The sequence below is a fragment of the Aplidium turbinatum genome, chromosome 17, assembly GCF_918807975.1.
Source record: "Aplidium turbinatum chromosome 17, kaAplTurb1.1, whole genome shotgun sequence".
Lineage (NCBI taxonomy): Eukaryota > Metazoa > Chordata > Ascidiacea > Aplousobranchia > Polyclinidae > Aplidium > Aplidium turbinatum.
The window spans coordinates 15,724,340-15,746,729 of record NC_137488.1 but is presented as its reverse complement, the minus strand read 5'-3'; the positions used below and the strand labels follow the sequence as shown (position 1 = coordinate 15,746,729).

The 22,390-nt window shown below is 36.9% G+C and overlaps 2 protein-coding genes across 2 annotated transcripts; both read right to left on the bottom strand.

Moving 5' to 3' along the window:
- Positions 1 to 58: 58 nt before the first annotated feature.
- LOC145786248 (uncharacterized) lies at positions 59 to 16,704 on the bottom strand. The gene is made up of 20 exons (XM_082597889.1): positions 16,621 to 16,704; positions 16,308 to 16,488; positions 15,707 to 15,868; positions 14,155 to 14,244; positions 13,626 to 13,820; positions 11,454 to 11,564; positions 11,077 to 11,286; positions 9,917 to 10,032; positions 8,249 to 8,379; positions 7,427 to 7,608; positions 6,075 to 6,252; positions 5,693 to 5,787; positions 4,847 to 4,970; positions 4,016 to 4,135; positions 3,521 to 3,652; positions 2,632 to 2,771; positions 2,140 to 2,204; positions 1,667 to 1,801; positions 1,157 to 1,271; positions 59 to 189 (listed from the first exon to the last, which is right to left on the bottom strand). The coding sequence occupies exons 1-20, from the start codon at positions 16,689 to 16,691 to the stop codon at positions 130 to 132; spliced, it is 2,613 nt and encodes an 870-aa protein (XP_082454015.1). The 5' UTR covers positions 16,692 to 16,704; the 3' UTR covers positions 59 to 129.
- Positions 16,705 to 18,997: 2,293 nt separating this feature from the next.
- On the bottom strand, positions 18,998 to 21,585 carry LOC145786372 (uncharacterized). Its single transcript, XM_082598017.1, has 4 exons — positions 21,460 to 21,585; positions 21,037 to 21,150; positions 20,139 to 20,291; positions 18,998 to 19,198 (listed from the first exon to the last, which is right to left on the bottom strand). Exons 1-4 carry the CDS (start codon positions 21,554 to 21,556, stop codon positions 19,155 to 19,157), a joined length of 408 nt encoding a protein of 135 aa, XP_082454143.1. The 5' UTR covers positions 21,557 to 21,585; the 3' UTR covers positions 18,998 to 19,154.
- Between the last annotated feature and the right edge of the window lie 805 nt (positions 21,586 to 22,390).

Sequence of the window (22,390 nt, the reverse complement as noted above, 5' to 3'; positions counted from 1 at the left end):
AATATAATATGCACCATTTACTCTAATTGCCATCATAAGAAAACACTCTAATTTAATCATTCAAAACCATAAGCTTAGATTTCTCGAAAGCAACAAGTCATTGAAACCAATAATGTTCGTTAGATTCTTCTAATTTGCGCTGTATGGGAAGAAGCTATATCCCGGTGCCCTCGCAACGGTAATGGCATTCTGAAAAATATATAATAATATTTGCAAAGAACATTGTAAGCAATTATCGAAAACAAAGCTCAGATTACAACTGGTGCTTAGACACTTACTCTTTTATAAACAATGTCTATGTGATATCATATTTTAACAGGCTAATTATGAAGCTCAACGTGAACTTAGGTTTGGGATGACTATCAACACTAGCTAAGGAGCTGTTAAGAGCATGTGACGTAAGCATGACGTATGTCGTCAGGCTGTATGATGGTTCTGAAAACCAAAGCGTGGATGTAGTAGCTTGTGCCGTGTACCAATTGATATATCCGGGTCTTCAAATTAAGACACGTTTAAAAAACGAGTTATCTCTTAAAAAACAACCAACTAAGAGGGGATCTTGTGGCATTTGAACAGCTTCTGATTGGTCAAACGAAACCTATACGTAGCTTGTAGGCCGACAGTAATGGTAGTCAGGTAGCCTAACAGTTTGACCCATATAGGCCTACACGAGGTTAGGATTCATTGATGTGGCCACAATGCCTACCAATTTTAATGCAATCAAAGAGACTCAGAAACTCCATTTCAAAAGAAGCTACAAATATCCTAACGGTCTTTTGGTGACCCGACAAAAAGGCCCATGTGGAAATGGGCCTTATGCTTACAAAGAAGCTTAATAAGCTGGTGGCTCGTTCATTAAAACTCCAGGCACTGCAGATCCCAATCTTTTATTAAGGCCCCGATCGAACGAAAATGGAAGACGTCATATTCGAATTTTACTCTTGTTTGAGTATGACGTCTTCCATTTTTGTTTGATTGGGGCCTTAATGACTTTGCAAATACCCTCATCTCCTCAACTCAATCTTTTTAGTAGGAGGAAGCATACGATTACATCCGATCCGCCTATAAACGTAGCGAATCAAGATTGCAACCCTTCCATTACAAATAATTACGATCCGCTGCTGGTCTAGCAAATCTTCACGCCTGGCCTACTTACAGTCGCATCTTTCATTCGCTTCAACTTCATGTTTATTTCAGCCATGGTGAACCTATCTGATGGTTCAGCTACCCAACAGGACTGCAATAGCAACCACAAACGTTTCGTTGTGTTCCTGAAAGTATAATTTATATAAAGAGATAAATAACCATGACCGCTAAGAAAATAATTCGGGCCCAGTACCAATGCAATGAGATTCTCGTGCCCTAAATTGACACTTCAAAAAAGACGCACAATAGGCTACTTAAAGAATACGCGGTAGTATATTCTAGTTTCCGAGCCCTTTAGAAAGCTTATGAGCCCATAAAATCATCCCGGGTCGGGTCCAAAAGTACCTCCTGGACCCCTGTCAACGCTACCGCATGTAACGGACATTTTAAAGTAAAAGCGAAACTCAATCTATTGAATTTTTAAAGTAGTTCTATATCAGACTAAGCTATCATTTTATTTTACGTTGATGTATGAAACCTAGTGCAAATTCTGGAAAGATAAACAAATTCAACAAATGACCTTGTAACGGGAAGTATCGTTCCTCCGGTGGAGAGTTGTCTTCTCACGTATGAAGGCAACTTGTCTTCGCTCATATCGTCAAATGGTGTGCCTCCCAGGGAAAGTATCTCCCACATGAGGACGCCAAATGCCCAACTGAAATATATGTAAATGTGTCTCACTCGCAAAGTGAACATGGTTTCCAAAAAGAAGGCGCAAAGCACGTAACAAACTAAGAGCTACGGTAATTCACTTCCAGCATCGGTAAATTATTAGGCCCAATCCAATTTAACCAAAATGGCCTAATAGCCTAACAAGCAATATACGGCAAGCCTCTTTTGATATTATAGGCCATTACTTTTACCAAGTTGTCTAGACTACAGTACAAACATGAAAGTAGGCTATCAGATTAGCCTACTTATGTTTTTGCTAAGCGAAACGTTAAGTTACGCAAATACACAGTCTGTTTAACTTCAAGCGTCTTATTATCTTACACGTCAGATTTTTCGGAGTAAGAATGGGTAACAGATACTTCTGGTGCCATCCACCGGTTGCTCATCTGCGTAATATACAAAATTAGTGCTTTGACACAACATACTGTATCCCTAAAATCGAATGTTGCGAAGACTCAACATCGTCTTAGAAACAATGGGCAGTGTGGTATGAATTAAATGTTTAACATCATGTAGCATAATCTGATGTAGCCTCGAAAGTTGAAATATAGGCTACAATTTTTTTAAACTTATCAGTGTCTCGATGAAATCAAAGATTGGTTGTCGGTGCTTGTAGCCTCAACCCAGTATAGTCCAGTCAAACGACGATCTACCGTAATGTGATAAACCCTCATCCCTGAAGCTTAAAGAAATAACAATAACTGATGTTGCTTGATAGCTCAATATCAACCACGAACATCTTAGCAATAAGTCACTGAGAAACAAAAGGTCGAAAAAGTCAACAATTGCTTTGAATTACAAATTTAAACTTACGATTCTTAGTCGTTTGGAATTCTCTCCACAGCACTCGTATAGCTTTGGAATCAACTTATCATTAACCAGCACATTGGAGGAGCACAATGCGCCATGTACAACCTCGTTGCCATGTAGATAGACTAATGCTTCGGCAACTCCTGAATTAAAAAAAAAAAAAATTGTCTTAAGTTACGGTGTATCACTTTGAAAATCTTTTGACCGAAAATATTAAACTCTTGAGAAGTTCTGTTATGTCAAACTGCATTTCCATCCACAAGCGTGATGGGGATGTTTAAACAAAGGTCATCGTATCCTATGAAAACAAACTCACTGACTTTCATCGAAATGTTGCTTAGCTGAAAGTAGTGTCAAAATTATCTTGCGTGCCCGAAGTTTTGTCATTAAAAAATATCTTATTCTAATGGAAGCCTACACAGCTTACAGTATTAGTAATGGAATAATAATAGTAGCCTACGATAGCCTAAGTCTCATGACCATCGTTGATTTTTGTAATCATTGTTAACAACATAGGCTACACTAATTATATGATTGCATGCAGTTGGCCTACATTGTCTAATTACAGATAAGACCGCAAGCGGTTATCGGATCTGTTACTCCCATTTTGGAATGTCGTCAGCTGTCTTGCTGAGACATGGCCGAATCGGTTTCTCTCGAGGGGTGTCCAACCGACGAATATGCAAATGTCATGCAGGTAGCCTACTCGGCGCAGCCACAACTAGATTTGAAAACCCTACTTTATGTTAAAAGAACTTCTAAAGGTGACTTTGACAATTTTGATTTTACATGGTCTACTTAAATTTGCTTGTGGTATTAACACACTTTATCAACCAGGCATGCATTATGTGCCAATGGTAGGCTACATAGGCCTAAGCCTAAAATTGTTTACCAATAGAAAAGTTCATGAGTTGCATTCCGGACAGTGTTGAAATCACCGCCGAATGTTCCAGAGTTCGACTGCTCACTAAAACGTTTCCAAGGTCTCTTGAAGACACGAATTCACTAACCAAGTACAAAGAATCTGAAATGTTACAAAGGTTGAAGTTTTCAACCGCATGCAGAAAGTTAAGAAACTAATGAACAGCTTGTATTGCTCGGATGTACCATCAGAAAACAATGTAAAGGTTTGTTGTTGAGTAGTTGCATTCAAGAGAACACATGCCAGATATATAGCGAACAATACGTTTGCATAATTTTTAAAGAAGAACAATTAGGCTACCAGTACCGTACCAAAAATACAAGGATATCTATATCCCGGCAAGAATGTTTGGAACATTGCGAGACAACGCAAGCGCTGGCAGGAATTGAAAGCTCAGCCTCTGGTTCTCCAACGGCCACATTAGCAGCAATGCACACTACCACAATTTCCTGCTGCTATTCTCACCTTTGATTAGGCAAGATCCGTAAAACTTGATCAAATTGGGATGGTCACATGACGTGTAATGCAGCACGTGACTCATGGCTACTACGTCATCGGAAACTGAGAGTTTGTCAGCGAATTCACCTGAAATACATTTGGATGGTTCAACATTAAGTGAAAGAATTACTTGTTCAGTTGAGGTGTGCAAACGGTAAAATTTCAAAAAGTACCAAGTGACTTTTTCAGGCTAATTTTTTTTTTTACAAGCCTATCTCTTTCGGTGTCATTGTGACAACTTTGAACTTAAACCGTCTCGTCCATGTGTTACGTCATGCCGGGAACCACCATGTCGGGGAGGACATAGTCTTACTATCTTCTTTTAGTTAATCCGCCCGTTAGCTCAGTAGATAAACTCCCGACTCAAGATTAAACGGCGCTGGTTCGGCTCTCTGGGACTGCATTTCAGACTGCTCTCCATTCAGTGGCACCTAGTGGATAAAATAATTTCCCGGCAACAACACTTTAACAATCGGACACTTCACTCTGTCAATCACTGTAACTGTCCCTGCGGCAGTGGTTCAAAACCTCTACAAGCATGAGAAACTGCCAGTAATAACTCATCAGAGGTTTTGTCAGTAGCCTACGAGGATAAAAATTCATACCAAACTAAGACCTTTATAGAGTGTATGTTCGTTTTAATCCAGTAATCTTATTTCAAAACATGCCTAAACCAGCACAAACTGAGCTATTAGCCTAGAGGCTCTAGAATATCCAGATTATCTCGACCTATCAATTAGCTTAACAGAGTTATCAACCGATACAAGTCATGTTGGAATTGTAATCAAGCCTACAAACCTTTCAATATCTTTACAAAGCAAGGAGTAGGAGATCCAAGATTAACTTCACCCACTCCACATTTCTTTTCATCCGTTTCACTCAGCCAGTTTTCAACCCGAATTTGTTTCAAACTGAGTGTGTGCTGGAAAAACCAATGGAAGTTAGCCCGTTAGCTCAGTGGTTACGCTCTCGACTCAAGATCACACGGCGCTGATTCGGCTTTCGAGGTGTGTGCTTGAGTAACATATTTCAAGAATGCTCTCTATTCAGCGGCACTTAGTGGATGGAATAATTTCCCGGAAACAAAGTTTCAACAATGGGAAACTTCTCTCTGCCAATCTCGGTAACCGGCCCTGTGTCAAAAGCCTCTACAAGTATGCGAAACTACCAGAAGTAACCTATCAAGGCTTTGTCAGTCCGAGGATAAAGATTCAAAACCAAACCTAATGAATTTCTGGATAACTTTTTCTCAGGGTTGCGGATTTTATATTCGATTGTATTTATAAACATGTGTGACTGAGCCTAACCTAATTTGACCAAAAAGATATGATTTCTTCAAGTCGTTTAGTTCTAGGCGACGTACGCTAAGAAGTGTTTGTAAAACCAAATGCAGAGTGGGCTACGTGGTCAATTGAAACTTCGGTAAATAATCAGGATTCTCCGATATCCAAAACAAATCTGCTGAAACGAATTTCTTTCTAAGCAATTCTATCGCTTTTCTACCAATCTCAATAATCCTAAAACCTTGCCAAAGCTAGAGCAATTGACGAAACCAATTATGGGTCAGATTTGTGAGGTCCAACTGTTAACACTTTAACCTATTGCTGCAAAAATTGTCTCCAAACAAGATCAATAATGATTTACTACAATGTCTTCTGTGTTCCAGTCGTGAACCAGTATTGAGCTAGAACGATAAGAAGGTACCCTTGTAAGATCTTCTTCCGGAGCAACATTCTTTTCTGGAGAGAAAACATTAAATATTTGATGTGGGTGTGTCTGTTTTCTTTGTAGCCATACTATGACAATAATTTCACTTCTTCATAAAAAAAATTTGCGGTGATGTTTCATATGTGATTTATTTAACTTGTATAGGCTTTAGACTCAATTACCCTCAGAACCACATAAATAAGTTGAAAACATTCAAGTTGTTTAGGTTCATCCCAAGTTATTCATTGCGGCGACTAATAACACAACCAAAAAGATTTGACAGAACAAGTTTTCAAAATATTAGCTTAAATTTTCTTACTCTTTAGAGTATGCGTGCCCAAAGGAGCAATGTGCGGAATATCGTCATCAACTGGAGGAGTTTGCACGTGACCGTATCTGGAGGTGTTCGTCACGCTTGTGTGCGTCGGCGCATCCGGTTTGAAGCCCTGATTTGTGTGGCTCTGTCCAAGACGGCGTTGACCAAAACGTTCATCGACCTATTTCCATTGGACAACCATAACTTACATTGCACGATTCAATGTTACTGTTTTAGACGCTTTCCTGTGAAAGTAGCCAGACGTCGTTAACTCAATCAACTTCATTCTGTTACATAACATCGGTTTACTGAAATTATCCGATTATTATAGGAGTCAAAAGAAGAATGACGTGCATTAGAAAGTCCGTTTGTTTTGACCAGTGACGTAGATAGAAAGAAAATTTTGAGTGGCAAAACTACTATCAGAGGGACAGACGTTATTTCGCATGAATTACAATGATAATAAAGCATGTAAAAACATTAAAACAATGAAAACTATTAATACTAGAAAATGTGCTCAATGCTAAGCAAAATAGCAAAGCATAGCGAATTAAATCAAATATAGTTATTACTATCTGAACCCTTAACAGTCTGTTTCACCTAAATAAGGATCATCAGAAGGTCCTTATTCAAGTAGAATATCAAATAGAATATTCAAATAGAATGTCATGGTGAATGTCATCAAATAGAACAAGGACCTTCTGATGATCCTTATTTAGGTGAAACAGGCTGTTAAAGTTTCAGATAGTAATAACTATATTTGATTTAAAAACATTAAAACATATTTTCAGGAGGAAAGATATGATTTTTTGTTAGTATGGGGATTTCCCTTCCAACCCCCCTGTGGCTACGTCCCTGGTATAAAGCAGTGTCCCAATCTCAAGTAGGTCTTCTATCCAGGCTTTAATTAACAAGGTTGTCTGCATCTCAAACATTCCCTTTCCAGTTATATATTGCTTTTCAAGCCAGTTGGTAAATAAATATATCTACAACTTCATTTTCGAACACATCCACTGCAGTAATGTAAGGTAAAGATCGCACATATGGAATAACTTATATTCGTAGTTCATAATATATTTACAAAATAATATTTTCATCAGGACAAACCAATCGGTCATCTAAAAACTCTTTCAGACACTGTACGACATTAGGAGAGTTGGTGGAATCTTAGAGGGCATCATCTATCTTATAGAAGGCTGCATCAGCTATGAATGATACATACGACTACAATAGATGCAATATTTGGTTTTGAAATACGTAAAAAAATAAAATAGAGAGTTGTTCATTTCCATTAACATCAAAAACGGGTTAAACCTCAATCTATTTAGCAGGTTAGCCGTAATCTTGCAACTTACCGTGACCGCATATGGTGGTGGATTAAAGGAGGTGGTCTCTGCCATTGCTTTGTATCTTCGGAGTTTCACCACTAAGTATACTATGATGACCAAGCAGATGAGAAATAAAATGAGAAATACAACAAAAGGAGCGGTGAAGTCAGCGTTGCTTTCCGTAAGCATACCACAGCAGGATGTGGTATCTGTTTAATGACGATTGAAAATAAATTTTGGATTTAAAGTTTTCCAAACCAGTTATAGCCTAAATAGGTAAATAAAAGAGTATCAGTAACCTTTCAAGTAAGCTCCACACAAAGTGAAAATTATATGACTTTTAATTCTTTTATTAAATCTTAATTTGGTTTGGTTTGAATCTTTATCCTCGGACTGACAAAGCCTTGATTGGTTATTCCTGGTAGTTTCGCATACTTGTGGAAGCTTTTGACGCAGGGCCACGCTTTTAACTTTTTAATATTTGTTCTAAGAAAATGTCTCAAGACATTATCAACTGCAGACAATGGTCAATGTTTCGATCAAGGATCTCCTCAGTGCAGTGAATTCAGTAGAAAGTTGTCTTTATTGCTTTTTAAGTTTCAGACGAGATGAAAGTAAGAATGGTTGATAAGCCCAATGAGAATCGTTTTAATTTTTAATTTCGGACTTCAGCAAAATATAATTTTCACGCCAATTGGAAGTTAAGTCGGTTATAATAGATAAGTGTTGATATTTTTGATAACAACATGATAGCCTACAATATCAATACAACATTGTACATTATCAGCCGATATTTTGTAATGATACTTTAAGTCGTAATATAATGCTGTGTAGCTTAAAAGGGAATACTGACTATCAAAATTCCAATTGATGAATTTTTAAGTTTTATGAGACTGAATGAATGAAGCTGGCTGAGTGCAATGACGTCAGTCTTTTCGTATCGAGCGTCATCAAAAACAGTCTTAAGTATTCCCGTTCGACTGTGTGAAAATGTTTTGTTGCAACCCAAAAGCGTCGTCACGGCATTGAATTGAGTACAAGCCGAAAAAAAATCACTAAAATCAGGGTATTTTGTTGTTTGGGATGGTGTGTTCACGCTAATGGAGAACTACTGGTTGACAAAGTGCTCAAAGGTGCTGTGGTAAAATGTGAACAGTGTTTTACTTTCTAAAATCTGGAAGGACCGCAAAAGAACACTTCGCAAATTTGTTTATTTCAAAATCTCTGATTAAGTTTTTAGGTCATACTCAGTAACACCAAGTTGAATAACATGGCAAGTTGAAAGCCACTAAATTGAGCAACTCTGATTTACGCTCTACTTATGATAGAACCGTGCCTGATGTTGAATTTGCTCTCAAATGCAGAAGAATTGCTTCAACTTTGCTTTGCTGATTGCTTGAGTTAGTAGCTTTAGGATTCGAAGCTTTAACCTAAAAATAATGAAATGTCTTAGACAAACCTAGAAGCAACCTAAGGTTATAGACTCTAACAATAATACTGTAATACAATAATATAATAATAAAATTAGTATTGACCCCGTGATATAGGCCTAATATGTGTTTTTAAATAGCGGGAGCATATTATTGACAAAGAAGTAGGCCTAATTGGATTGTATTTTGTCGATAATAAGGTTACGATTTCACAACAACAAAATCAACAAACAAAACAGAAACTTTTTAATTTGCTTTGTTACAAATTTGCTTCTTCAGATGTAGTTGATTATTATGTTTGGCTGATGAAGTCACAATGCTTTGCAGAAGAACGTTTGAATTTGTTATGTTATGTTGCTTTTGCTGTTGTTTGAGTAACTGAAATAGTAACCAGCAAGAGATTTTTAGCCATGAAAAGTGACACATTACTGTAGTTTCAATTAGTCATGTCACTACTTTTAGTTATTATTGTCACCATTCAATCACTTACTTGCAACATGAAATCAACTTTACCGCTAGACGCAATCTCTCGTGTTTTCGCTATAACGAATCCATCTTCAGTTATTTCAAAGTTTTGCGAATCGTGCACAAAATCCATTTTTTGAGAAGGATCATCTTGGTCGTAAGCTACCAACTGCAGCAGCTGATTGTCGTCATCAGACCGAAGAAACGAGATTTCGTCCGCTAAGTCGATCTGATAACTTCAAATACAGTAAACAATGGTGTATCATTGTACGAAATAGCACTCCAATCTCAACACAATCACTTTTGCAATAGCTGTACTTCAAAAAAAAAAAAAACTTTTAAAATAAAGGAGTTTTTTTAATTTTTGTTGCAGTTGCTTATTGGTTTCATCGAATCGAGCAACCCAAGATGAGACTAATATCTTTTCAGACATTTCACAGCATAGCTGTTTACAGTTAGAAAGGGATGTTCCTTCTTGGCTCATTGTTCGAATCTTCCTCGCCAACCTAAAAGTCTAGGGCTCTGCTTTTCATTTCCCTTGAAGCAATGGCGTGGGCTGTACTAAAATTCGTGTTTCATGAAACACTGCAATTAGTTTCTGACATTCAAATCTATAACTTGCCTGAGCGCAGGAAGTGGTGGTGAAATCACTGGAGCGTGACGGTCGTCCAGCACTGTCACAACTTTTAGTTGAATTTCAGCAATGTTAAACTTTTCAGTATTGTTTACTTGGCAAGCCTGAAAAATGCAATTCAGCGGCTCACAATATGCAGAAAATCTATCACTTAGTGCGTAGGCTATCCAGTGGCGTAGCCAGAAAAAACTTTTGGGGGGGGCCAAATATTTCATGAATTGAAGAGAACGACAAAATGTTTGATTTAAGACATCGCCACCTGATGTGCAGTGGCGCATCCTGGTGGGTTAAGCAAGGGAAGCAATAAAGCTGGTGGGGGTTAGAGCGTGCCAAAGGCACGCGTATTCTAGGGGGGTCCGGGGGCATGCTCCCCCGGAAAATTTTTGCAAAATTACACTTAAATAATGGATTATAACGCTTTCTGGAAACACTTTCAGGGTAATATTTGTATGAAACTTATTACCAGATAAACAGCTATTAACTTATTAAAGGTAGCTCTTATCTACACACAAACGGGCAAAAACTGCGGCTAAAATTAGAGAACACAAAAAACTCAGCTACACAAAAACCCTACAGAGTAAGCGATTCTGAAATTGCTTCCACAGATTAGTTAAAAGAAGCGTAAATCGCGTAAACTTTGCGCGATTTACGATTTGCAAAATTTATTGGTGTCTTTCTGTGTGTCTAAAACACGTCCTGGGGGGTGTTAATAGCCAGATGTCTTGGAAAACAATATAAATTTATACAAATTATATTATGTTTTCAACAAAGGGTTCAACTTCGGAATCCAAACTTTGAAAATTTGGGGGGGGCCATGGCCCCGTTCGCCCCCCCTGGCTACGCCTATGAGGCTATCACCAATCATTTAAAACTGATCAAGCCGAAGCTCAGTCACCCATTTCTACAAGCAACGTTGCAAATACCAAGGCAGGAGCGGATTGAGTAAGTAGCTTTAAGGGAGACAATTTTAACAAAACACAATAATGTGTAGGTCTACATTAACCCGACCTTGCAAATGTACTGTAAATAAAGTTAATTTTCTGTTTTTTAGGAGGGTGATCGCTCCAATTGCCTCCCTAAATCTATCACTGCACCAAGGTCCACCAAAATCCAATCAAAACCTTGATTATACTTCATAAAGTATATACCTTCACGTATAGTGAAAATTCAACTCGTTCTGAGGCAGCAGGAACCCTCTGGACTGTTGTAATGTGACCTGTAGTGGAATCAATCTGGAAATATTGGATATAATCTTCAGGATTTCCACCAACAAGAGAATATACAATCTCTTCGTTAATTGCCACGTCAGGGTCAATTGCATGTAATGGAGCGGGTTCCAATTCTATAGGGAATATTGCCTGAAAAATTATGTATTTTATAAAGTAGGCTATTGTCAGGGATGGCTACTGTGTACAACTGTACATGTTATGTAAAGCTCATACGCGCGCTATAAAGTGAAGATTGAAAGCTGCATCTTTTACATCTGCGTTAACATATCACCATTATTGTTTGTTCACTTAATTACCATCTCTTGCTCTTGAACGAAGCCTTTGTAAGTTGAATGCAAGCAGACTCCTGCTGCCCATACACATGATGAGAAAACTGGGGATTGATCATCACCATCGGTTATCTCGATCTGTAACAATACATGGGGCAGTTTTGATTACGCAAATCTTGCAATTAAATTGAAAACAAAAAGTTACTTGAATGTTTTAAAATGATGGATTAGAAAGTTCAGTTTAAATAGAAGAGAATGGCAACTAGAAACCTTTTACAAAATCACAGCCCCCTTGAAAGATATTCCTGGTCCACTAGTAGGCCCCAAAGGTTTGGTTTGGTTTTTGAAACTTTATTTTCGGACTGACAGTCTTAATAAGTTATTCCTGGTAGTTTCGCATCCTTGTAGAGGCTTTTGACACAAGGGATTGACAGAGTGAAGTTTCCGATTGTGTTGAAGTGTTGTTGCTAGGGAATTATTCTATCCATTAGGTGCCGCTGAATGGAGAACAGTTCTTAGAATGTGTTGCTCAAGCGCACACCCCGAGGGTCGAACCAGCGTCGCTTGATCTTGAAGCTTCTTCTTTCATCAAGTCACGGGTCGGACTAGTTGAAAAGTTTGCATCAGGACGATCAAGCATTAGAAAACTAAATTCCACAAGGCACTTATTTGTGCATTTTCATCACACATTGTTGGTCTACAGCAGGGATGGCGAACCTTTTTTAGTGCATTGGTCACAAAAAAGACCTTAATCCTTGAAAAAGCAAAAGTGGGTCATACATTTAATTACATGTTAATGCAAAACTTGCTGCTGCATCTTCTCTGCAAGTTTTATTATTCTTGGTTAGTAATCCGTAGTTTTTAGCTTCACACATGCAGCACTCATATCTGAGCTGAGACGATTCCGTGTGCTTGATTGTATAAATTTCATGTGCGAAAATAAAAATTCGCACGAATATGAAGAACCAAACAACGTTAAGAGAGCTACCGCAAATCTTTTCATAGTTTCAAACGAATTTGGCAGGGAGTTCCACTCTGTAAGAATTATATTTTCAGCATGGTTTTCAACAGCAGGAAAGTCACAACCATCCATATCCGTTTTCATTTCAATTTTTTGTAGGAGATGATTTAAGTCTACAAATTTTGTTTTCCAAACTGCACTTTCTGAAAAGTCTATCATTTCCATTTCCAAGTTGTATAGACGAAGCCATTTGAAGTTTGATAGTTCAAGATTTTCAAATTAAATTGCATGCGGGAAAAGAATGAACTGCAATGTAGTATCTAGCTTTCAGAACTGGGTAAACCTTTCTGACATTACGTTTTTGGCCTCTTTCGTCACTAAAACATACTTGTTGAGTGCAGTTTGCTTTTGTTCATAAGTTAAATTGGTGCTGGTAAAGTGCTTCAACAACCGAAGAAAATATTTCAGCTGACCTTCTTCAAGGTCTACAGAAAAAATAGCGAGTTTCTTCTCAAATGCTTTAATGTGCCCAAACATGGATAATACAATATTTCCGCAGCCTTGCAATTTAGTATTAACTTATTGTAATGCATTGTGAAATCAGCGAAAAAATCTAAATCATTCAACCACGTAGGCTACTTTCGCTTAACTCTGGATATTTTTGATTTTTTTTAGTTAAAAAAAGTTGTACTTCTTCCAACAATTCAACAAATCGCTGTAAAACATTACCACAAATTAAGTTGTGTCAGACTGCTATATGGCAATGCGGTACGGTACTAGATTAAAATAGGGTGGGGCCTTATTACAAATATTTAGTGAAACATTCATTCTTTGCTGAAATATTTGTTTAAATTTCATTATTTTAAAAAAGACAAGTGGGTCACTGAAAATCTGTAATGGGTCACTTCGTGACCCGCGGGTCAGTGGTTCGCCATCCCTGGTCTACAGTATGAGCCATAGCCTACTGACTTGCTTTGTCCCTCCGAAATAAGCCAAGAAATATTAACCTATCGCATTGAACTTCATTGAAAACTGAAAATATATTCCACATATACACTTGGTTATTGCATTTATATATTATAACAACTTATCTATTTCATAGCTTCGTTTCAATGGCTTCATAGAACAACATTTCAACTTTTCTCAGACAATATCAATATAGTTATCAAGTATATAGGGCCTACGTTTCTATATGCTTTTGTCACAAGCACACTACAAAAATATCTTTTTTGGTCTACCTCCACAGTGGTTGTAGCAACACGTTCCACCTTGCTGGTGCCACCTCTGTCTATAACTTCAACATCCAATGTAATGCGGTTTGAATCAGTTTCAACCAATCCTTCATAATCAAGCCGCTTCATAAGTATGATTGTTCCCTTCAGAGAGTCAGAAATTTCAAAGTAAGCAGTTGCCGGGGCCTGTAGAATGGCGATCTGCAAAGAATTAGATAATAAACAAACATATAGGAAACGAGTTAATAGCTAACGCATTTCGCCCCCCGATAAATGTTTGAGAGTACGCAATGCTGGCAGGATGCTCTTGAGAGTCAAGCAGTGTGAGAAACGTCACATTGCAATATACAGATTGATGGAAAATGTCAGATTTGGCTTCAAATGGTGGTAAAAAGGCAGGAAAATGCCGTCATAAAATATGTCAACAGTCCTTTCTAAAAAAAGGAGAAAAAATGAACTGACAAATCAAAATTTTTCAATAACTATCACTGAGCCAAGAAAAACATTTTATAAAAAATATGTAAAGAGCTCCTACCGGGTTATCAATGATGTTGTAAGATAACACTGACAAGGTATCCTGGTCTGTCGCTACTACAGTGAACACCGAAGAACCAACATCAGCAAGCTGAAATTCGATAGAGATTAAACATCAACAGTTCTTGTTTCGCTGCTAGTTTTATATTAACAATCGAATAACATCGCACTTATAACCTATAATTGCTGGTATTTCAAACAAAAACTATTTCAAGTTTTAAAATAATATGTTTCACTTGAAAAGAAAAAAAGTTTCAATTGAATTCGAAACAGAATCATTTGCAAATTTTTTCAAGCTTATTGTTCAGGATAAGAATATTTCCAATATTATTTTGCGATTTCGAAGTATTTTGTTTCAAGTTTAATTTAATGCAAAAAATAAAGCTTCATTTTATTTTCACCAGAAGAACTTCAAAACGAAAAATTTAATATGCTCATCTTGAATTCTAGAGAGTGTAGACTGTAGAGCTTTTTATTCGTATTTGAAGATGACGGTCTTCCCATTAGTTGAGTCGGAGCACGCAAATATTTCAACGCATTCTTTCCTTCCCTACGTAAACAGAATAGATCTTAATGCAGATTTCTTAGTCGTGATAACCGCTGCCAAACATCTGTCATGCTTCCACCTCAAGATAGAGCGACTGGATTCAGTCACTTCAACTAACGTGCCGCATTTACAAAAAGAACGTTTCGCTGTCTCCGGTGTGCATCATCAAATGTAGTTATTCTTCTTCGCTTGAGATTCTAGGGCCGAGGGTCCATCTTTTTACTAGCCTATGTTGTCGGTGTTCTTGGACTACACTGATCTTCTACTCGAGAGTAGCCAGTCTTTGGCTTCATTATCCAAGACACGCAGACTTCCCACTCCATTATGTGGGTTACAGGTGATACAATCGTTGATGATGTAGTCTGTTCCTCAGCACCCACCACATTTACATCCCATTTACCTCAGCACCCACCGGCCACCACCCACCTCACCACATTTACAAGAAGGAAATGACGCGCTTGATAACGCACAATTAAAACTTCACCAGCTTTTAACTTTTTCCAATCGCAAGCCAAGTTGGGGCGATTCGAGCTGGTGGCATGGATATTCCGTCGACCATCTTTGCTGTTGAGAAATTGAGAAATTTTGAGGAGGCCTTTAGTGTCTTTATTTCGATCAACTTGGCATAGACGACCCCAGGCATCATGTAGTCTTTCCCCTGGCCTGAGCAAACTATGGGTTGCTAAACTAATATAACAGTTATCTTCTGGAATTAACCTGTTCTATGCATGAAGCCTACAGTAACTAAAAAAAATGTTGAGAAAGATCTTCCTGGCGTCAGCACTACTTGACTACTCACTGTAGAACAGCAACCATGGTGTTTTGCTAACCATGCCGGTTTAACCTCCACACTCACCCCTAGCCATCAAGACTTTTCCCAAAAACATGTGTTTCTCGACAGTCGAGTGTAGCAAGAATATTGACAAATTCTTGCTACATTCGCCTGCCTTAAAAATTATGCTACACACAGTTAATCTGGAACTTGTGTTTGTAGGCCTATCATTACCTCGTTCAGTTGTACCCGGTACGGTTCGTGTTCAAAGGTTGGATCATTGTCGTTTTCATCAGTGATTTTGATATAAACCAATATTGTGACATTGGTTTGATCAATCGATCGTAGAGTCCGGCACGTGACGCTGACGTCAATTTCTTCAATGCCGTCTTCTTCCTACAATTAATCAAAGTTAGAATCATCACGTTCAATCAATTCTAGACTTTTTTCGAGATGGCGCTTCATTTTATTTCTTTTTGGTCTTCAGCATGAGGAAATTGTTTTAGGATAGTAACGTAGGCTACTCAGTTGCGTTGAAACTACCTTTTTTAAAGCGCTGAGATCAAGGTATATCTGTAAAGAAAAAAGCGCAATATGTAGGCTATGCACAATACGACATTGTTGCAAGCTTCTTGTGGTTTATCTTGTTAGGCTACTATTTTTGCAATGCAGTTGAATATTTGTTCTGACGAGGGCACATCAGTTTTGAGTTAAAAACCTTCCAATTTGTTACGTTGGTTTCATTATAGTTTTAAAAATGTCTTTAAACCCAATAATTACTTTATTTTTAATCTTCTTATAAAGTTCAATTGCACCAATTGCATGACATTCTTACTTCTCTATCTAACACACGGTTGTTGCTTAAGTCTAGCGCGAAAGTCTGTGACGTGGCATTGAAGTTGATCAAGGAAGCACAGGAATCCAGTCCACACATCTCAGTGATGAATTTCGCTTCAAGTTTGATGGATGGTTCCTCTCCAGTGGTTTCTCCTACAATATCTAACTGGCCGATTTGCCTAAATAAACAGCAAAATTTGAAAATGCAAGGTAGAGTACTTCACCAAAGCATAGTTTCGTTTCAAAACGTTTTATGTTTTTTCGTGACAAAACGATGGATAGTCGAATCAAAGCTTTAAAGTCAAACTCACTTTTTATGTTCACTATTTTCAGGAATCGTGAAGATTTTTTCGTAGTATCCGTCTCTTGTGGAACATGGCATTCCAGTTGCGATCGAACCTGTGATCATAAAGGCAGGATTTCTAAATTAGAAAAGAAATTTACAAATAATGTAATCAACAAAGAACTCACAAACACACAAAATATACAGACTGATGATACAAATAACGCAGAGCAGTCTAGTAGACCTACACGGTAGCAGTGCTATATCCAACAGGTGTCGATCTATCTGGCCGGCAGCATAAAGCCCAAACAGCGAGCCATTGCGTAAGCTATTTCGAATTTAAAATATTTTTGTTTTCAACAGTCTCATTCTCTATTTGTTTTTCATAAATATCAGTTCTGCATTTACTGTGTAGTGCAAGGATTATTAAAGTCAACAAAAAGTAATAGCTGCAGGTAGCCTAGTTAACATTTGACAAGAGCTAAAATTGACTGCAGAGAAAAGGGCAGACCACCCCCCCAGCAAGCTAAGTATAAAATCATGTAGCCTACTTAACTTAGAATAAACGTATTTCTAGCAAAATGACATTTGCATTTAAGAATATTGCCGGTTCATTGAAAATATGGCCTAGTTCTGTCATTACATTTGACAAACCTTGCTGAATGACGAGAACAGTAGCGTAATCTTTACTTTAAGATGGTAAAACAAAAATTATTCAACTCCGCAACGCTTAAACTAGAAAGAAATCATTTTCTTATTTTTATACAATTTAAACATAAACCTATCATTTCAAATTTTATTGTAAGACCATCATGTTTTCATAACACACGTTATCAACTTACCTAAAAACAAGCACCATTTTAGACCCAAAATGAAAACGTTTAGGAGTTGAAGAAATCCTTTCATAGTGAGGTTTTATCAAACTGATAGCAGAGTGAACTACGGTCAAGACTGCTACCTACAGCAGATACTAAAATCGTTTTTGTAGGATAACCTGCCGTGAAGCAATTTGTTCACTCAGTAGCCTGTTGAATTCGCACCCTGGCAAGCACTGTGATAAATTCTACCATGATTTCACTTCAAAAAGACGCTTCTTTAATCTTTGTACCGTACATATTTTTACTTTTACCTCAAACTCTGAAAAATGATTTTTCTACTTTCAAGTCTGTTCTCTGCTCTAAACTAAGAAAAGTTGTTAAGAAAAACTGTTTTATTGAGCTATGTCGTGCTACCGCGTGAGGAAAACGGCAAGATATTTCTTTTATAATTAGTCTTCGCTCAACTACATCACCATAGGCGTAAGAGCCAGTGGTGCGAAGATGTTGTCCAAAATGGCATTAAAAATACAAACTTTTAGTTCTATTTTGTGATGAACTTTTCGTCGCGAATCTAATCTGCAAATATGCTCCTTTTTGTAAAAAAAACAGCAGCTACAACTATATAATTTCTGAACTAACAAAAAAGATATTTTAAACCTTTTTTTTCTGCTGATAGAGTCTATAGGCATACGAATCCGAGTAACGTAATCAGATTTAACAGAATTAATTTCATATTTAAATATAAAATGTGAATATGAAATTTTTTTTTAGTGTAGATTTTTGTTTTCTATAAATGTTGTAACAAACTTAATTATGTTAAATCTGATTACGTTACTCGGCTTCGTATGCCTATGGTTTAACAAGACAAATTCTCTACCAAAGCTCTGAAATAGCCGAATAAGCACTTTATGCGTGATAAACTTCATAGCTGAACGTTGTGGTTTTTAATGAGTATAGGCTACAAGGACATGGGACAAACCTTTCTGGACTAGGTTGTTAAATATCATATCTGCTTACTGGACAAATGTTGCTAACGCTAAACGTTATATTGTTCAAGATCACAAGACAAAGCAGGGCTTATCCTTTTAAATTTACAATAAAGAAAAGGGTTTGTTTATCACACGCTTTCCTTCGTTCATTAAATCCGGAACAATTAGTTGAAATTAAATACGAAATAGATTAATTCGAGGTCTTTAACTAGTTGACTCAGTACGATCTTTAATAATGTTGCTTCGATGTAAATATTGTGAATTTGTAAATGATTGAATCAGTATCCTTAGGTTGAATTCATGAAATATTTTCCTTGGCTGGCATAGTGATATCAATGTTATAAAAATTTAAAAGGCTAAGACAATAGAAAATAAATAATTCTAAGCTATCTTTTTGTTGTACACATGATTTGTCTTAAAGATACATCTCCTCAAAATGAATTTTATCTTTCTCAGCTCCTTTAACACTGAGCTTGATTGTGCATAGCCTACCTCACATCATTTTGTAGAATTACTATGAAATGTTAGTGTTTATTTACAACAAAAATGCTTTTTACATGCAAACATTTTTCGCAAAAAAATTGTTACAAAGGTGAACACACTGGAATACAAATTAAGTTAATGGTCAACTAATGCTCTACACATAACACCAAATTTGCATTAGTGATACGCCATAAATGTGAAAATAAGGTAGGCTATACGTTAAAACCATACATTTCACGAATATTCCAATACACAATTTTGCTTGTGAATCTTTAATCGTTGTGCAGCTCCTCATGCAGTGAATCACAACTCTCAACTGAAAAGCATTGAAAGTACCTAGTCATCTTTAAATCCTAAAGTTTCCAAATTAAGAAAAACCGTAAATTTAGTTTAACAGAATGCAACATATAACTTGCGCTACCAACAATCTTAAGTGATATAAAAAAATTCTGGGTCAAGTTGAAAGATGTTTGAATTGAAAATTATAAAAAATTGCGATCCAAATTTTGATAGGTTCTCTTTTACTGTAGTGTTGGTCACTGTGATTTTGGACAAAATAAAAGTTAGGCCTAATTTTAGAAAAAACAACCTTTTCAGTTTTAAATTAAACGTTTCAAAGATGTAAGGTTAAACTTCAATCAATGCACGCAACAAATTAAGTCAAAAACTGATTTAATCAAGTACACCCGTGTCTTTTCTATGTGTTTGCACTAGCCACATCTGTTACAAAATCAACATTTTGGGTAAAGCCAACAGCAGGGTAGAATGATATACTTTGCACTTTTCCTTCTCTTTTGATGAATAGGTTATGCCGTTATGCGATAAACGCCTTTAAAGTAATAGTTTTTCTGATTGGAAGGGTGGTGGCCATGTTTGAATTTCAGTTGTAAAAACAGTGTAATTTCCCGTTTATATCAAACTTCCCGCCATCAAGTGTTTCAATATCTTTTTTGTAAATTGCATTTTGCATTGGTAAACCAATTCAGCGACTGATTGGTGAAAGCGGTTCTGTTTTTTGATTCTAGTATGTCTAAACTTAATTTCAGGTTTGATCTTATCGAAAACTTAAAACAAAGTGTCGATTGCGTTCTTCCTTGGCTTGAATAATGTGGTAGCATCGCGAATATAATGTAAAATTGAAAAAATATAGACGCTAAATTAAGTTGTTGTAGACAGGCAATATGCTATCATGTGGTATTGAGGCGCTCATCCACTAACTCACTATTACAAAACAACAAACAGTCTTTTAAGTTTACCTCGACTGCAAGATTCGGTTTCTTGATGGTAGACGCAACGGAGACAAGGAATGTAGTGAGTGGAGTAGCATCGTCGTTTGTCTTCAGCCGAAGCGGTGGGGCCCAGGTTAGGGCAAGGATTTAGTGTACTGCAGCTTGTGTAACATTCACTATCTACAAATTTAATGTCAAAATTAATCTAATACTAACGATGCCAAAAGGAACGAAACAGCTAAGCTTGTATGTTGATGATATTCTTTTCATAGCCCACCACTGACACAAAGTTTTAAATTGTTATTTTAGTTTCCATTATGAAACATGATAATAACCGAGGAGTAGTCGGTTTAAACCCTGTTGACGTTTAGTTCTTTTTCTTTACCGATTATTTTATTTTAACACAGCAGTGCCTCTTGATTTCATCTTTAAATCATGCAGAAGCGTGATGCTTCAAGGTAAGTTCCTATCTTCAGTTAAATAAATGTGTACTGTCCTTTTTACGTATAGACAATTTAACTTTCTTTTATCTAAACAGGCAACACTTTGGCATTTGACCTGTAATCACATTTTAAAAATTGCTAGTGGCTATTTTTCCACACTTAATGCCATGGTTACAATCAGGTGTTGCCAGAGTTAAGATTAATGTTAGGAAGGGTTAAGGTAAGGGTTAGAGTTAGAAATAAGATTAGGGTTTTGATCTTTGCCCAGGACTAAAAAAATTTCCAAAATACAAGTTTTTGTTTTCAACAGCTTTAAACTTTTCTCAAATTAGGGCAGAATTCCTTATCTGGCAACGCTATTGAGGCTATTATTACAGTATATAGTCTAAATATAGCCACAGCCTTAAAAATTATCTTACAGTAGCAAGAATAAAATTAAAAAAAAAACGAGAACATAGGCCTACTGAGTATTTAAAACTCACCAGCATCGGTACAAGACAAGCCTGCCAAGCAAGCAGCGAAAGCACCCGCATTCTCGCACTCAGTCCGGCAAATGTCCTCGCAAGTGTTCCAAATGTGAGAAAAACAGTGAATAGCTGAAGACAAAGAATTTACTTTAGATACCGAACAAGTAAAAATGCAAACTTCAGATAAACGTTCTTGGAACTGCGTAGGTCCACTCAACGTTAACTCTGCTTTGAGTAAGAGTTATGTTCAAGTGGTAGTTTTACCCAATTAATTAATTATAATAAACGAAAAATGTGCAGCGTCTGCCTTAGTGATAAACATAGCCTAACACAACTATAATTTCACTCAATATTTGAGGATCTTACTCAAAATGTACTAAACGTAATTATATAATTTTGAAATTCTTTTGGCAAAGTGTGAAACTTTTTCCGTCTTACCTTTACGTGCCGTTTGGGAACCAGTGGCGCCTTTAATGAAGTCTCCGCCCAAGCAACACACAAAGAGAAGGCTAAACAGGCCGACAAAAATCTTCATTTTTTTAGATTTTTATTTCAGTTGTTGGTGCTGTATTTGTCTCTGGATTCTGGAAAGTAGTCAATAGGAATAAATTGCAAAAAGCTTTTACTCTGTTTATATGGAAGACTTTTGTTTATTTTAAACTGCTTGTAATCAAAGTCAACAAGACACTCAAATTCTAAATCCTGACCTAATTTACTTTGTGACATAGGCATGCAATTGTAGCAATCAACTAAATCACATCTTTGGATGGTGTTTGTGTTTCGGCTATTCTGTTCGACTTTGATTTAAAAAGCTCGTTTACAGATCAACACCAGTAAGCAAAACACATAGTTTAAACGCAAACCCAATGTCTTCTATTCTATTGTGTGTTTTTGAATTATTGAAGCGAATTGGCACAAGCGTGTTGTTTTACAGTATTTGCAGTTTCTTGATTCTGTCAACTTTGCACAGAGCTGAGACACCACTTTGCAAAAGCGACATCCAACGTTTCAACTTTAGATTTAGGGAAGTGACCTACTTAAAAAAGCTTTTCTTCTATTGCAGAACATGGTCCAAATTGATTGGATAGGCCTACTGTTGTGTTTTTACCTCATTCAACCAGAGTCACGTAAAGATTTCTACTTGTCTTTTAATTCGCAAGAAAGAAACTGTACTGTGAAAAAAGCGTGTCACCAAAATACACTTGAATTCAAACGAGAAGCGCTAATTGACAAAAACGCAAAAGAGAAGACCTAAGGGGAACGAAACCAAAGCACATTATTTAAACGAAAACAAACCAAGCGTTGCTACACCGCTTCAACGTCTGGCGTCTGGTGACGTTGAAGCGATTTAGCAAAGAAATGGAAATAA